This window comes from Parasteatoda tepidariorum, chromosome 8 (assembly GCF_982258835.1).
Source record: "Parasteatoda tepidariorum strain Cologne lab strain chromosome 8, Ptep-v5.0, whole genome shotgun sequence".
Taxonomy (NCBI): Eukaryota; Metazoa; Arthropoda; class Arachnida; order Araneae; family Theridiidae; genus Parasteatoda; species Parasteatoda tepidariorum.
In genome coordinates, this window is record NC_141762.1 from 12,884,029 (window position 1) to 12,900,378 (window position 16,350).

Genomic DNA, 16,350 nt, shown 5'->3' on the forward strand with positions numbered 1-16,350 from the left:
AAAAAACAGACACCCATTCTCAAGACTTGTCAGACGTATGGAAAGTCTTGAGAATAGGCGTTTATTTTTGGGGCATTTGAAACGTGTCCACTTAATTTCCATTTGCATATTTTCAATCTATCATTGATATCTATCTGCATATCTTAATCAAGTAATATCTCACTGCTTCTGTTTCTTGGGATAATTTGCTTAATTACTTAAAATATGAAGGGAAAAAAAGTTATTCAAGGGAAATTAGATCAAATTTACAGAGTTTAACCACAATCATAATAAAGAAACACAGACTAGAATCGAAAAAATTTTATCAATAGAACACCACCCCGTTACCCTAAATTGGGGATGATTGGTCGCTGATCAGGAGGATTGGATATCTAAAAATTCTTCACAGCGGTGCTGGTGAGTGAGACTAAAGTGCTCTCGGATTATTGAACCACTCTTAATTTGGAATCCAGTCATCAATAAATTGATATAAACATTGAATCTAAGCTATATTAGAACAGTTTCTTTTTAATACCAATAATTTAAGAGAAATATATTTAAAATATTAAAAACAGTATTCCCCCTAAACGTTCTTAGAAGGGCGGCCTGCCCAACCTGCCCTTTCATCCCTATAAATGTGCCTTCTTTGCCCTTTTTGTAAAAATAAGTTGCCATCCCTTAAAAACACTGCTTTTTTACTCATATTCCAATTTTAAAAAATATCTCACTGTTTAAAAAATAATTACACACTGATAAAATCATTTGTGCTTATAGGTTTAATTCTGACAACTATAACATAACAAATACAATTACAAATACAACTATTAACAAATTCACTTTGTTAGGATTATTCTCAACTGGTTTGATTTTTATAGGTTTCTCTTTTTTTCAGGGGTATACTTATGAATTTTTTAAATTATTTAAATTCTAAAATTATTTTATAAATAAAAACTTTTTTTAAAAAAGGCACTTTTAAATGTTCATTTTTTCATAATTTTCAGTTTAAATTATAGAAATAAAGCTTTCAGATGATTATGCTAGATAAAGAAAAAATTATTAGATTTATCAATTAAGCATTTTATTTAAAGTTTACTTTCTTTGAAGAAAAAAAATTATGCTTAGAGATTTTCTTTTAGCATAACTTTAATTATTTTTTTTATAAGCTATGAATTTTTCTCTTGTTTTGATAGCGTGCAGAAATTTTCTTTTTGAAATATACACATATAAATTTTTACGGTGCTAAGTGAGTGCCCTTCTAAAGCTCAAAGTGTCCCTTTCTGCAAGGAGAAAGCGCCCTGACCTTTTTCATTCCATTGGAGAATTCTGCTAAAATATAAATTATGTTTTTAAGATTCTGTTTTAGAACTAAGAAAAGGTAGGGTTTTCATTAAAATTATGTGCTCTGAAGAAAGAAAATATTTTATCAATAGTTATTTTTTTTAAATTTTAAAATACCATTTCAAGGGCCAGAATAGCCTGGTCGGTAGGGAGCTGGGCACCTGTCTGAGAGTTCATGGGTTCGAACCCCGCCTACCGAAGACTCGCCGTGTAGTAAATGACGACTGGTGCACGTTAACTCTGTTGAGTCACCAAGTCCTCCATGTTCCAATAACAAGTCAATACCTCTGGGGGTACTGGATAGGAGATTGATCATTCTCTGATTCAGGTCAAAATTACAATCTGTTGATGAATGAATGTATGTATGAATGGGTCCGCCCCATAAACGGGTGTGACGCATGGGTGTGGCAGAAGTCGAATTCTAGGTCATGGATGGCACCACTGGAAAACAAGAACAATCGCACCTCTCTGCCTTAACAGGCTAAGTCAACAACAACAACAGCAACAAATATCATTTCAAAAGAGCTGTAATTTATTACAAACTACTAAATACTAATGTGATGCAGCTAATTGAAAATTACTAACACAGCAGTGATCTATCCACAATGAATTTGAAAATCAATAAATACCTCTAACAACCTCATGTTAAAATGCTTTATAAATTTCTAAATTGATGATTTCTTTTAAAAAACCTAATTTGATTCACACCAACGAGTGAAATAATTAAAAATAATAATATAACAAACCTTTTCTTGTAGTGACCTTTGAAGTTTTTCTGTTTCTATTCGAAATCTCTCGAGAGAGCGTTTCAGTTCATGGTACCTCTGTTTCCAATTAATGTGTTGAGGGGGGTGAGACTCTTCGATTTGACACCAACCCATTAAACCATCTCGATCATCCTCCTCATCTTCTAGAAGGGATGAAAAGAAAGAGGAGGAAAAACCATCATTAGGAGGAGGAGGTGCAGGAGGTGGGGGAGGTTCGGATTCTGTCATCTTGTAAACTTAATTACACGAAATCCTGAAAATAAATGTTAATTCCATTAAAACAGGAAATAAATATTTAACACTTTTTAAAGCATTAAAAGAGAAATTGAGCAAATTTTCCAATCTTTTTCAGGAAAAAATTCCTAACTTTTCAAGGTTGCCAAAGAAAACCATAAACAAAATTTATCGCAAATTGTTTTTTGGGTCATATTTTTTGTCAAATAAAGCAGTTCCTTTGCAGAAAACACCATTTTATTTCAATATGCAAATTAAGGTAACAATTTGAAGCAATAGATTATTTAAAAGCTTTATTGAAGGGGGAAATTAATGATCGCCATTAAGGCGGTTTTTCGAAGTCTCCGTAGTAATATGAAATTATGTTTTTTTTTTTTGCGTATTATATGCTATTTTTATAACTGCTGTGAGTTTGCAACTGTTACTTTAGGTCAAGTTTAGCCTATCTAAAGCCAGCGCTGTCTACGTTTATTTTGAAAATGCAGCAATACGTCAATAAGGAGAAAAGCCATAAATTCGTGAAAATAAAAATCGTTTGTGTTTTAATTTTTTAATATTTAAAAACTAACTTCAATGCTACATTACTTGGGATCATAATAATTTGAAAAAACTAAGAATAAGGCAGTGTTTTTTATAATTTTCATCTAGGTGGAAAAATGTCGCCAAATTGGCGACTTTTAGAAAGTTTAATAACTTATAAAATAATTAAGTTATTTGTTTGTTCTAAAGCCCAGATAATTCTTCAAGCAGAGATTATATATATATTTTAAAACCATCGTATTGCTCCAAGTGTAAGGCACTTTAATTACGGCTTTTTTTATTTTCCTTGGCGACCGAGTTTTGAAAAACCATGTTAAAAGAAAATGCTATACTCTATTTTTTATTATTATTTGAAGAAACGTAATGTCATAGCACAATTTTCCAGATGCTTCAGATTGTCACATCAATTATTAAACTTATTTTAATGCTAATATTGCAAACTATTTCTATGCTAAAACACAGTGCAGTTTTTGTCAGAATATCTATTTAAGAGCTTTATGAATATTTGCTCAAATGTTGAGTCCAAAATGGCGTTAAATATCTTGATTGGCGACCAAATATACAAAAAAAAAAATCGAGTAGTGACAAAGGAAATATATATATATTTCTTTTATTACAAGTAGTAACTTTGGGACAACTGGTTTATCGCCTTTAAATTGACAAAAACATTATTCTAGAACACAGTAAACTTTCTTGATATAAAATATAGATACAAAGTTTTAAAATGTGACAAAAACTTTCAATGAGTATTTTCTTTTTAATTGTTTAAGGAGAAAATAAAAAGAAATCAAAATATAAAACAATGAATGATTTTATTATAATTTTTCTTTATTTCAATCATTAGTTACAATATTATTGAACATTTTTTTTAAAAAATTATTACAAGTTAAAACTACCATTTTATAACCATTCGGGTTCTGAAGTAAATTTTTCGTGCATGCGAAAAAATAAAATATTAATTCATGTCAAAAATGTGCTAAAAAAAGTTTACATTTTTAAAATTTCAAAATATTCATATAAAAATTTCGTATCCCGAGATAAACTTTAACTTAATTGATATAAGATTATATTTATAGGTGCAGATAACAAAGAAAAATTGAGACTCTCTTTAGAATTTTTTCAAATTAAATTTAAAAAAAATTCAAATAGTTAAAAAGAAAATTTTTAATTATACTCAAAGCGAATTCAATTCAATATAAATAATTTCCTCATTTTATTTGACTTTCAAATTGACATCAATCGAAATTATTTGGAGAAACGTCAAGAATTTAAATTATTATAATTTCAAAAATCTAAGATATCAGGCTTAGTTTTCAACATTCCAAACTAATTAGCATCGACTTCAAATTAACAAAACTACATTTAAAAAGGAAAGAACGCATATCGCCAAATGACGGGAAAGGATTTTCTTTCCGAAAGGAAGGAAAAGTCGATATTTATAGCAGGGATCTCCCCTGCCTGAGTCATCGCCCCCGTTAAATTAGTAGCCTGAAGGGAAAAGGTGCTGCAACTGCAACCATTTAAAATGTATACCAAAACAAGCGCAACGTAGCTTTTACGTCAATTTGAGAGAACGCGCATTTCTTAGAAGGCTGGGAAAAAGCGTAAAATAAATGAAAAAGAAAATTGAAAAATACACCCTTCTCTGAAATGTGGAATCATTTCCTTCGAGTAGGAAAAATTAGAAAAAGCTGAAGTCACGTAATCCTGACAACTGATTCGATGCCAACAGCAAAGGCATTTCCATAAAATCGGATAGAAAAAGATTTGCTTAATGGATCTTAGCTGCCCCGGCTAAGACATTAGTGTGGTTTTAAGCCGGAAATCACTAAGTTCACACTCAATCATTGGTTAAAAAAAATTCCGCAAAAAAAAAGGAAGAAAAAAAAATTAAGAAGAAAATATCTCGAAAAATTTCACAAATAATCGTTTGCTCTAAAAAAAATTTTTTTTTTCTTTGAAGTATTATTGAAAATAAAAATAACTATATTATTATCCGTTTTGAGAAACTAACTGACAATAGTGTGCAATGGGAATAATTTGAAAGCAAGGTAAACTTCAATTTTTAAGAGAATTGTGTTAAAATTGTCTTTAATATTTCACACAATTTAGAAACTGTTGCCATGAAATCGTATTTTATTGAAAAGCAAAAGTTCGTCCGCATAAGAAACCGATTCTGAAAATACACCACGTAATACAATCGTCTGCATAAAAAAAAAATTTATTTTTTAATTATCTGTCATTAAATTCATTTTGATAAAACAAAACATCAATGCATTTTCTTAATTATGTCGCAGTTTTAAAAATGCCCAAGTTTCCTATGGAATGCTTTCGTAAATTGAAAGCAGATTATTTAATCATATTTTAATTATATTATTTAATCACATTTCATGAAGAGACAACCTGCCATTTTAACTTCATATTAAGATTACTGCCAAGATGTTACACAAAATAAAAAATTTTAAATAGTAAATATTTCGAATAAAATAAAAATGGAAGACATAACTTTCAAAGAAAATAAATGAATATTTGGAATCGCACAGTTCCTATAAATTCCCCTCAGTACAATAGAATCCTCTCAGTATAATAGCTCAGTGCAAATAGTTGAATCCAGACGCTGTCTAGAATGTCTGAAAAATTTTGTTTTAGCTCCGTTCCATTATTTAAAAGCAATTTATTTTTTAGATGAATCGATCTGAAACAGCAATTTGGATTCCGCAATGCCAAAAACAAAATGGTGAATATGAAACAAGAATCCGTTGAAAAGAAAGGAGAATGAGAAAAAAATTCTTTCAAACATTATGTTCTAAGATGGAAATAACAGTTATAAACACCGATTTTTTCCATTTGTTCAACCATTTCATAAACTAACTCAGACAATACCATGCAAAATCTCAATTTATTTGTGAAAAAAATTCATTTCGTTAAAGTAAAAAGGGTTTTTTTTTGGGGGGGGGGAGAAAGAAAAGATTCGAATTTAAAATGTAAAGTAAATAAGTAAAATGCTAAGAAAACAACAAATAGGTTGAAATTTAATATTGGATTTTAATGATTTAGAAATCGTTTTGAGTAAAATGTTACGAGTTCATTGAAATTTTACACAAAATATTAGAAAGTGAAAATACAAAATATTAAAAAGTGAAAATACAAAATATTAAAAAGCGAAAAATATTTATTCTAATTGACGATCGTTCGAAACAGGTAAAATCTAAGCAGAAATGCAATATTTTAGAATTTCAAATATTTTTCCGAAAATGAGGAGCATTTTAATTAAGCAATCAATATTATATTGTTTCCTTTTTCAGATTTAAAGGGAAAAAAACTTTTATTCTCCGTGTGAAACACATTTCAAAAAACTATTTTTACAAAATAAGAACTTTTTAAAGATTTAGAAAACTAAGTTTTGAGCGTTAAAAAAAATTGAATCGAACTAGGGTGGCATATTTTTGAATGAAAAACTGAACCCAAGGAAACAATTTATTCGAAAATTCTGCTGATATCGTAACTTTATTGCTTTAAGTTTTTAAGAGACAAGCTAAGCAAGCACAGGAATAATGCTCCCAATTTCGAACATTTAATACAGCGAATCTATGGTGATGTACATAAATAGATTTTTAGAATCATAATCGTAATGAAGTAAAAATATCCACTGTAAAAGACGGATCACAAATTAAAGTTTTCTAGCCATACGGCTACGGAAACGCATATTTAAAAAGTTTCTTACAAAGGCAATATTGACCAAATGCTTGATTCAAGATTACCCTTTGTCTTTTGGGTTGCGTATAAAATTACAAAGCTTCAGAGTTGAATTATGATAGCTTTAAATTTGATTCATATGTTTCATTATATGCGGATCATCGCTATAACTCCAATTTCGTTTGACAAGGATTATAGTAATTTACTTTCTTTAACAGATTTTTAAAAAAATAATTCTGCACCACAACGACGATTTAGAAACGTTCAATAGATAACACTTTTTATCAAATATATTTAAATAAACAAAGTTATTAATTAAGAATTTATAACTTAATTATTTATCCCAAATCTTGAATGAAATTCTTTAGAGGAAACGTTTTAGAAACGCGTATCTTATTTTAAAAAATTATTGCTATCGGAAAGTTCTATTTCTTGTAATCGTTGATTGATTGATTGCGTCATTGATCGGTCTAGGTAGGCTCAAGTACTAACGTTGCCAAATTGCTTCTGTCCTAGAACATTATTCTCCTCCCAATGGAAAGAGTAGAAGCGAAATGAATAATGAATTACCGAACTCATTTTTTTGTTCCATTCGTAGACATTCGTCCTATAATGAATTTTCCAACACCGCAGTACAATGTAATTTTAATCGAAGAATTTTCCAATTGTAAGTAAAATCTATTGAAACACACTCTAAAAATAGTCAAGAAATTTCTTGTTTCTTTACTGACTATAAATTAAATATTTAATAATAATTGCTTAAACATTTAAAAATTAAGTAATTAGATTTTAAGAATGAATGTTAAGTTTAATAGAACACGAGTTGAAAGCGGCTAAACCACGTCACTTAATATGTGAGTACGTAATATATTCAATGTTAATCGTTTCCTTGATTACCCCGAGTTTATTAGTATTGCAATTATATAATTATTATTCCGGGATTTGTAGAAATTTAGAAAACTTAGTAAATTCGTAAAAAACACCAACATACACCGCTGTCAATACGGAAAAAAAGTAACGAAATATTATAAACAGACTATACAGTGCGCCATATCTAAGACAAGGACTTTTAGAGATTTTTATAGTTAATACACAAAAACTATAATAGACCGATAACTATAAATTTAAACTGACGGCAATATTATCTAATTATAATTGAAGAACAAGGAAGAACGGTTTATCATTTTTCAAAAAAAAGTACGATCTGTTGGCCATCTGTTGAATTTCGAGGATTATTAAGTTCTGATAAATCAATGATGTGAAAAATTGGTTTTCCCGGGATTCATTATGCAGTGAAGCTGTGCTCGTATTGTGGAAAAACCCTTTCTTTGCGCACTTAAAATGATTTTTTTTCCCCTCTGAATCAACTTTTATGGGCATAAACAGTTCGTCACTCGTGGAGTTCAATTAGGATTAAATGGAGTGGAATACAAAATGCTTTTATTGTATTTATTATATTTTTGAAGTCTTAATTTTGAATAGTATTAGATAGATATTGAATTTGTTTTTAGACAGTTATAACAAAGAAAACTAAGCTCTAAATTGATTGCAATAAACAAGACTTATATCATTATTTAGCAATAATTCTTTAGTTATTTATATAATCAAGCAAGCAATGTACAGAAACTTTAATTTTTGGGAATTTTTCAAATGTATACAAAAATTAGGAAAATTTTCGATTAAACCGAGAGCAACACTTAATTGCCTATTGAAAATTTCAAATAAGTTGGCAAGCATAAATATGGTAAGGCTCAAGCTCGAAGGCCGGTAATGTGCACACTAATCAGCAGATAAACTAATTTTCTCAGTTAAAGTGCGGAATCAAAAGTGTTCGGCTATTTACTTAAGTAATGAGTGTGTTAAAAATCTCCGTATCGTTTAAGTTTAAAACTTAGTTTCGCTCATTCTATAACTAGTGTGTTTATGGTTTTGACTCTATTCTTGAAATATAGAAAAATCGATAAATTGTGTGATGTAAATTTCCTTAATTGTTAAAATATTGAAACCATGTGATTTCTTTCTTATCATATTTTTAAAGTTATTGATGACTGATTATATCTACTAATGTGTTGATTGATTGTAGTCACTTGATTTTTTAGATGACGAGAAGTAATTAGCACAGCATTGTTAATTTATGCGTTCAGAAACGTTGCTGCTTTTCCAGCTAAGTTCTTATTTTCCCTTTAATGGGTGCTTAGTGGGTGATGTGCAGATGATCTAGGTAGTTTGCAGATTTCCTTGGTAATTAAAAAAAGGAACAGTTTTCGGTAGTTTAACGGATTACTCTAGTTAATGTGATTTTTGCACTTCAACTCTTTTTCGCCATTAGTTATATAGTTTAAAGTACATAATTAAACGCAAAATAAAAAACGGATCACCCTGAATAACTTTTGATCTAAAGATCGGATCTTCACGTTCTAAGACTCAATTTTAAAGGTTCGAGGGAGTGGCTTCAAATATGCTAATTAATTAATGCAGACGATATTAAGTATCAGACACAAATGCCTCAAAATATAGGAGGTAGCCGCAATCAGGAAAATAAGAACCCAAGAGTTAGGTGTCTCGCGAACTTTTAAAGCAAATTTAAAAAAGTTTTCACAAAATTAAAAAAAATTCGTTTATCTAAAGATAATTGCATGAAAAAAATATAATTTTTAGTGAATTATTATTTTTTATTACTTCATTTAATAATAGTTGAAAAAATTTTGAATTGTAAGGAATACAATTTTCGACATCATTTTAAAGAATGCAATTTTAAATAACAAAATACAACCCGAAATGGTCGAATAGTTCTTGAGAAATTGGATTTTGAAAAAGTCGTATTTTTACCCTTTAACATAGGTTACTCTTTCGAACCATTAGATTGAGTCCTAGAACCTCCGATCATATATAAAAAAATGCTAAGATAAAAAATTATTTAAGGTGGTCCATTTTTTTTTTTTTTTTTGCAAACAAGAAATGGATTAATAGGTTATTCGGCTCAAAATGCCACTCTTTTTATTCTTTTTTTTTTTGTTCAGAATTTTTTTTTAACCTTTTTCAAAAAAAAAGAAGAAGAAAAAACGCGTTTTACATCAAATTCTATAAAAAATCTTTTACGTCGATTATCCTTGTTGGTGTATCTCATTTTCCGTGAAAGCTCTTGAGTAAACAACTTATATAGTATTCAATTTTGTTCCATGCCTCTCACAATCTCTTTTTTAACGCAAGTTTCTTCGATTTCTTTATATTTTGGTTTTTAGCTTGCAACGAAGATCATCTCCTTCATCCATCTTTCCGTCTCTTAACTTTTCATCCTTCACGCACTGTCATAAATTTCAAGAATTTCTTACGCTTACATCAATATTTTGATTTTTAACTTTCTGAGATTCGAGCTTTAAATAAAGGCAGAAATCGGAAATTGGAAGAAAAAAAAAACACGGATACCCACGCACGTGAGCTATGACGCCAGCAGGATCGTTTATAAGCAAATTGGCTAAGTTTCTCAACATATGTTAGAATGCTAATTAACGTGAAGTTAAATGCAGTGTCGTTTCACATGTCGGACTTATTGAAATATAATTCTTCGATGTCTTTTACTTAACTTAGATTTATTATTTGTGTATTTTGTTGTAACCGTGATATAATTTTGCTTTGTGTACCTGAAAACTTCGATGCATAATTAGGTTATGTTCCGCGTGGCTTTATGTGTTAAGTAAGAAATACATAGAGAAGAATCTTTGTGCTAAATAAGAAATATATAGAGAAAGCAATGAAATCTTTGAGAGAAAAAATCTTTTTGTAAGAATATAGAACGTATCACGTAAGAGAATTGATGCTTGACAGGCTTGGCTTACTCGAAATAGAATGGAAAAAACAGTTGTAACGTAAACAAATGCTACGTTTAAACAACCAATCAGTATCGAGATACCCATACTACGTCACTTGCAGGTATCCCATTGCGATTTTTACTTAGAATTGCATAAACTACTAGATGCAATATTAAAAAAATCCAGTTAATTCAGAATTAGCTTTTATTTATTTTTAATTTTTACAATGAAAAAATTATAAATTTTAACTTATAACATTCTTCTTTTTACCAAATTGTAGGATATTTTTAATGTGTATTTCATCACATTTTGGTTATGGAACAAAATCCACTATACTCTAATAATTTATGTGCCACAAAACGTTCTAAAAGGTTTTTAAGTTATTTGTCCGTTCTATAGCCCAGATAATTCTTCATGGTAAAATGATATACTATAGAGTTTTAAAATCATCATTTTGCTTCATATGTAAAGCACATAAACTGTGGCTTTTTTATTTCCCTTGGCGACAGAGCTTTGAATAACCATGTTAAAAGAAAATGCTATAACTCTTTATTATTATTATTTGAAGAAAGGGGTCTTAGCACAATTTTCTAGAAGCTTCAGATTGCCACAACAATGATTGAAATTATTTCAATGCAAATTATTTCGATGTTAAATTACTGTGCAGTTTTGTCCGAATAGCCATTTAAGCATACTCAAATATTGAGCCTTAAAATAAGGACAACATCAATTTTTATCAATCACTTCTTTTTAAAAATGTGTGCTCTTAAAAACTGAAGTTGTTTTTATTTTAGATCTTTTTTTATTAGCAGAGAGCTCTCTGGTTAAGATAATTATTACTATGAAGGGTTCTTAATATAGCGAGTGAATAAAGGAAGGAAAGGAGCGAGTCAATGAATTGATTCATAGATATTAATAAAAGAAAAGTGCATAAACCTATGATTAGTGGTTACGGTAGCTGACGATTCACAATTTTTTTTTCTTTTTTTCTAAAAAAAAGTTATTTCTTCTTTTCAAAAAAGTTGTACTGATGGTTATCAAAAATTTTTTATTCAAATTTTATACTTTTTTTTCACATAGGCAGTAAATTTTTTTTTTTTTTTTGATTTTTTTTTCCGAATTTTTACTTCTTCCTTTATTAGTATTATTCATAGTATATCAATTTCTCTATGGTATTGTCAGTAGTGTATCAATTTCTCAAGCTGGACAAGCACAGAAATTAATATAAATGAGTAAATCGAATGACATGATACCTTGCTTGTCATTCAGAATGATGATCACTGACCCCAGCAGTGAAGCTCTGGAAAATTCCAATTGATCGTAATCGAATATCAAAATGCGGGAAGCATTCATCAAATTGACCTCCTAACCTTGGATCAAAGCCAACACAACCGACGACAATGCATCTCTCTCTCTCTACCACAAATTATTCATTTATGAGTATGCAGTAGCCAACTCCTATTGTTAGTTACAGACTTGACATGTTCTTTTCTTTTTCGAGTTGTTAGGCCTAAGAAGAACATCGAACTTATTGGCCTTTCTTTTCCCTCATTGTTAAAATACGTATACGGATGAACTTCACAAATCTTTTGGAGTCAATTCTTCCGAATTAAAATGTTTTTAAAAGTGTGTGATCATTTGGAGCAGCTGTTGTCAAATGGTATTCCGCGGACCCTTCGAATTCCGTGGAAAAGTTAAACGGGTTCCGAGAATTAGGATTTTTCATTAAAATTTATTTTTAGCTTTTTTGAAACATGTAATCATAGTTATATCCAATCAATAATCTGTTATTTATTTGATTACCTTTAAGTTTTTTAAAGTAAAATGCCAATAAAAAAAAAAAGAAATAGCACATTTTTCGGGGGTTATAATTTTTCAAATAGCATTGTATTGAATTAGCTATAAAACTTGTATGCAAAATAAAATATTGTATCAGCACAGTGAAACTACTGTAGTCGCTACTCTTTTTTTTCGTATATTGTACTGTACTACTTTTTAAAAAATGTAGTGTAAAGAAAAGAAGAAAAAAAACAGTAGTTTGCAGCGCTTTTTGGCAACTACATTTAACGTCAGTTTAGAAAAGAAACATGGTTCTAAGGCAAAAATTACATATATTCTTTGTCTAAGGCAACTAATTTTTTGAATTTGATGGGTGCACTGAAAAAGACCACGTGACTGCAGCTGAACATTAACAGAAATTACGTATTTGAAATCACTTGTAACTAATATTTAAACTAGCCATTACAAAAAAATGGATAATTAATCACTTTGTTCACACTTTCACTTGCAAATGCACACATTGAACGTATTTCCAACGAAAGCACAGTAGGCCAGCATTCAAGGTTTCGTGGCCAAAATTAGTATTTCGATAAAATTTGGGAATTGTTATTTAGGGGTTTTTATGTGCAGGTAAATTGAATTCATAGTTAAAATTTTGAAATACACTAAATATACCCAAAAAAAAAAAAAAAAAAAAAATGGCGGCTGAAATATGCCGAGCAAAAATTAAAAAAAATAATATAGTACGCTTAAATAATTAAATATAGCAATGAAAATATAATAATTTTCGTAATTTTATATTGAAAATGAAAAGCAAATTATATTTCCGAAGTAATATTACAAAATAACGCGAAAACATGAAGAAGAAAAAACATAATTTTTGTTTTTCGGTATATTTAGTCCACTTTTGCAATACGAGCTAAATGGGGCAGATTTTTTCAAAAGAAGAAACATCAAAGAAGGCAACAAAAAAAAGTTTAGCAAATTACCTCGTGGAACTTTTTGGAACTAGGTTTCGAAAGTCATTCAAACATTGTAAAATGTCAAATGATAATTATAAGTTTGTCAGGAGTATTAACTAATCCAACACATTGAAAAATTGTACTATAATTTCAGACTAATTACTCTGATAAAAATGTAACAGTAAGATGAAATTCCTATGTATATTTCTGAAATAAAAATTTAAAAGTTACATTAATAAAAAAATTTTTTAACATATTTTTCATTACATTGTACTCTCGTCGGTCCAAAAAGTAAATTATAATGTTTGGAATGATTATGAATACTTAATTTGGGCTATATTAAAACTTCCTACACATATTTTAGTTGAAAATTTACTTTTTGACCAAAGATCATGGTCTTCTGGCCTACAGTGGAAAGAAACGTATTCTCGATGTACTTAATTTTTTAGGGGAAATTAAAGAGCATTAAACAATTTAAAAATTGCAAGTATTTGATGCTTTCGCACTTCTTAAATTAAAAATTCGTTGTCGAAAAAGGGATAAAAAGTTGAAGGTTAACACAGGTGTAAATTAACTTTTCCAATCAAATTCGTCTCCTACTACAATTCCAAAGTAGTTTGTAGTCACTACATTAAAAAAAGTAGTTACAGTCAACTATTTTTGTAGCAAAGTAGTAGTTAACTACAAAATTAATGTAGTTTTTCCGACCACTGTATTAGCATTTCCCATCGGGCTTTTCAAATCAAAATAAAATTTAAAAAATATGTTTCCCTATTATTCATTTTCAACTTTTATATAAGTTTTTGTTAGTTTTTCAAAGAAAGCCATAATCCGGTTTATTTCATACATTTTCAACTAATGTTTATACGCCAAAAACAAATTCATAGCAAAACTAGATTGGCTAGATAATTAAGTTTAGTCTTTATTTAAAATTAATCAAAACCCAGCTATATTATAGGTATGGGGTAAAGGGGAAAAATTTATAATAGTTATTCATTGGAAATATTTAAGATAAATAAAAAATTGACGAAGAGCTATTAAAAAAAAAAAAAAAGAAAGCTGAGGTCGTAAAGTAAGTTGAAAAAAAAAAAAGAAAGAGAGAAATAAGGAAAAAATCCGTCTTAATTCATAAAATAAAACTTTAATGCTAAAAGAAACATAATCTATCAGAAATGCTATCATAAAAGGCCAGAAAAACAAAAATTAAAAGCAAAATGAAGAAGAAAAATAGGTCTTAATTTTTGAAAGAAAATTTTAAAGTTGAACATTTCAATTTTCCAATTCCTGTCTTTTCAAGAAAAAGTGGGGGAAAAAGGAATTAAGTCTAATAATAACAATCTTAATTGCTCAGTAATAATAAAAATATCAATAATAACTAAAGTTTTCTTCTTTTTAAATTTAAAAAAAAAGGGTAGATACAGAAAAAAACCGTTTTTAATTTTTTAACGAAAAATTTAAGGCCGAAAATCTAAAACTTTTTACTGTGCGGGTTTTTATTTTAAAAAATGGACGATAAAAGAATAACGCCATGAGAAGTGCTCTTCAAGAAAATATTGTGTTATAATAAAAACACTGATACAAAAAAAAAGTTTTTAAAAAAAGCAATAGAAAAAACGATTTTTTTTCCTTTCAGTTCTATAAAAGTCACAGTTTTCTAAGTTACCGGTTCATACCATACAGGGGTAAAAATGAGAATTAAAGAATTAAGTCTATCAGAAATGCTTCGTTAAAATGCCGAGCTGTAATAAAAAGCGGAAACGAGAGAGAGGAAGAAGTTATTTCTTTAAAACAATCCCAATCCGGAAGAAAAGAGAACTCTTGGATCAAGTATTGGGAGAAATTTGCCCTCGTGGAGAATTTTTTGAAGGAACTTACCTGCATTTGCGTTACATGGAAAGGAAGACCACGAGAAACTCCCACGGTTAGTCTGACGGCAAGGGGACTCTAACCCGTCTACAACTGAAAATATTTCACGTTAACACTGTGGTCGGTGCAAGTCGGATGCGGAATTCGTATCGACCAGCCATTGCCGGGAATCGAACCCATTTCACCTCATTGGAATGCGAACGCTCTTTCCCCTGAGGCATCGCGGCTCCTATTTATGTATAGTAAGAAATAGGATTTAAGATTATTCTATATTAACGCTATTCCAACTATTAATTTTAAAAAAATACTTTGCCGGATATTTAGCCGAACATTTGACAAAAGGGCCGAATACGGAATAGTGGCCCAATATTCGTCACATTCCCACTTCGTATTCTTCAGTCTCAGCTGAAATAACCATTATTGTTTTAAATTTGTCTTCACATTATTCCGTTCTTTACATTAGAATGAATCTTTTTGTTTACACTTTTATTTCTAGTTTTTTTAGTAATTTTTTTTCCCTCCTTGATTACCTTAAAGGTCTCGTCATAAATTTTATATTCACGTCCTTTCACCAATTTTTGACATAAATGACGTGCAGTAGTAGCCCGTAAGTGGAATTATTAAAACGGTTATCAGAGAAACATAGTTCTTTATTCTGAAATTTAACTATTTTGATTTGAGAAATTAGGTAAGGTGTGAAATACGTAAGCATTATTTGTAAATGATCCGTTCGTAATTTATTTAATTTATTGATTTTTTTTAAATCTTGGTATTTCTTTTTTAATTAGCATTTTACATAAATAATTTCATAAAACAAATCGAAATATTAGATAAATAATGGATTATTGGCTGAAGGCTGTATACAAATATAGTTGCAAACTTAAAAAATCATTTCTGGAGAATCATTAAAAGGGCCTAACTCGTGGAATTCTTGTTACTTTTCAACAGAACCTTTTTGGGAACTGCTGATATGGAGGTTCTACACATAGTTATGACTAGGACTGGGCTATAAATCGATATATCGCGACATATCGATTTAACGCCTATATCGGCAAACCGATACAGTAACTTTCATTCCAAGCGATACACCAGAAATCTGATTTAAGCCGTCGAGTGAAGAAGATGATATAACGATATAGCGATACACGCAAGGACTTTCTCTTACGTTCCGATGCCAACTCGCGCTGTGGAAGACGATATTGTTTCGTTATGTTGAGACGGCCTTGACTGATGAGCGGTAGAATCAGAATCACTTTTGAGACCTTATATCGTTATATCACATGTTCGTTTTCGCACCTTCGCGATTTGAAATCGTTTCTTGTAGATTATTTTCAATGGGATTAACTTCGTGATCGCCGTCATAACCTTGTTCTGAACGCA

At 29.6% G+C, this 16,350-nt stretch overlaps 1 protein-coding gene across 2 annotated transcripts in view; it reads right to left on the minus strand.

Annotated features, from left to right (window-relative positions):
- LOC107440829 (uncharacterized protein CG43867) overlaps positions 1-16,350 on the minus strand; it is a 93,578-nt gene that overhangs the window by 64,928 nt on the left and 12,300 nt on the right. For both annotated transcript variants that reach the window (XM_087149855.1, XM_087149856.1), the window contains exon 2: positions 2,064-2,337. In XM_087149855.1, the coding sequence (XP_087005981.1) occupies positions 2,064-2,312 (249 nt within the window). In that variant the 5' untranslated portion in view covers positions 2,313-2,337. The remainder of the gene's footprint in view (positions 1-2,063; positions 2,338-16,350) is intronic.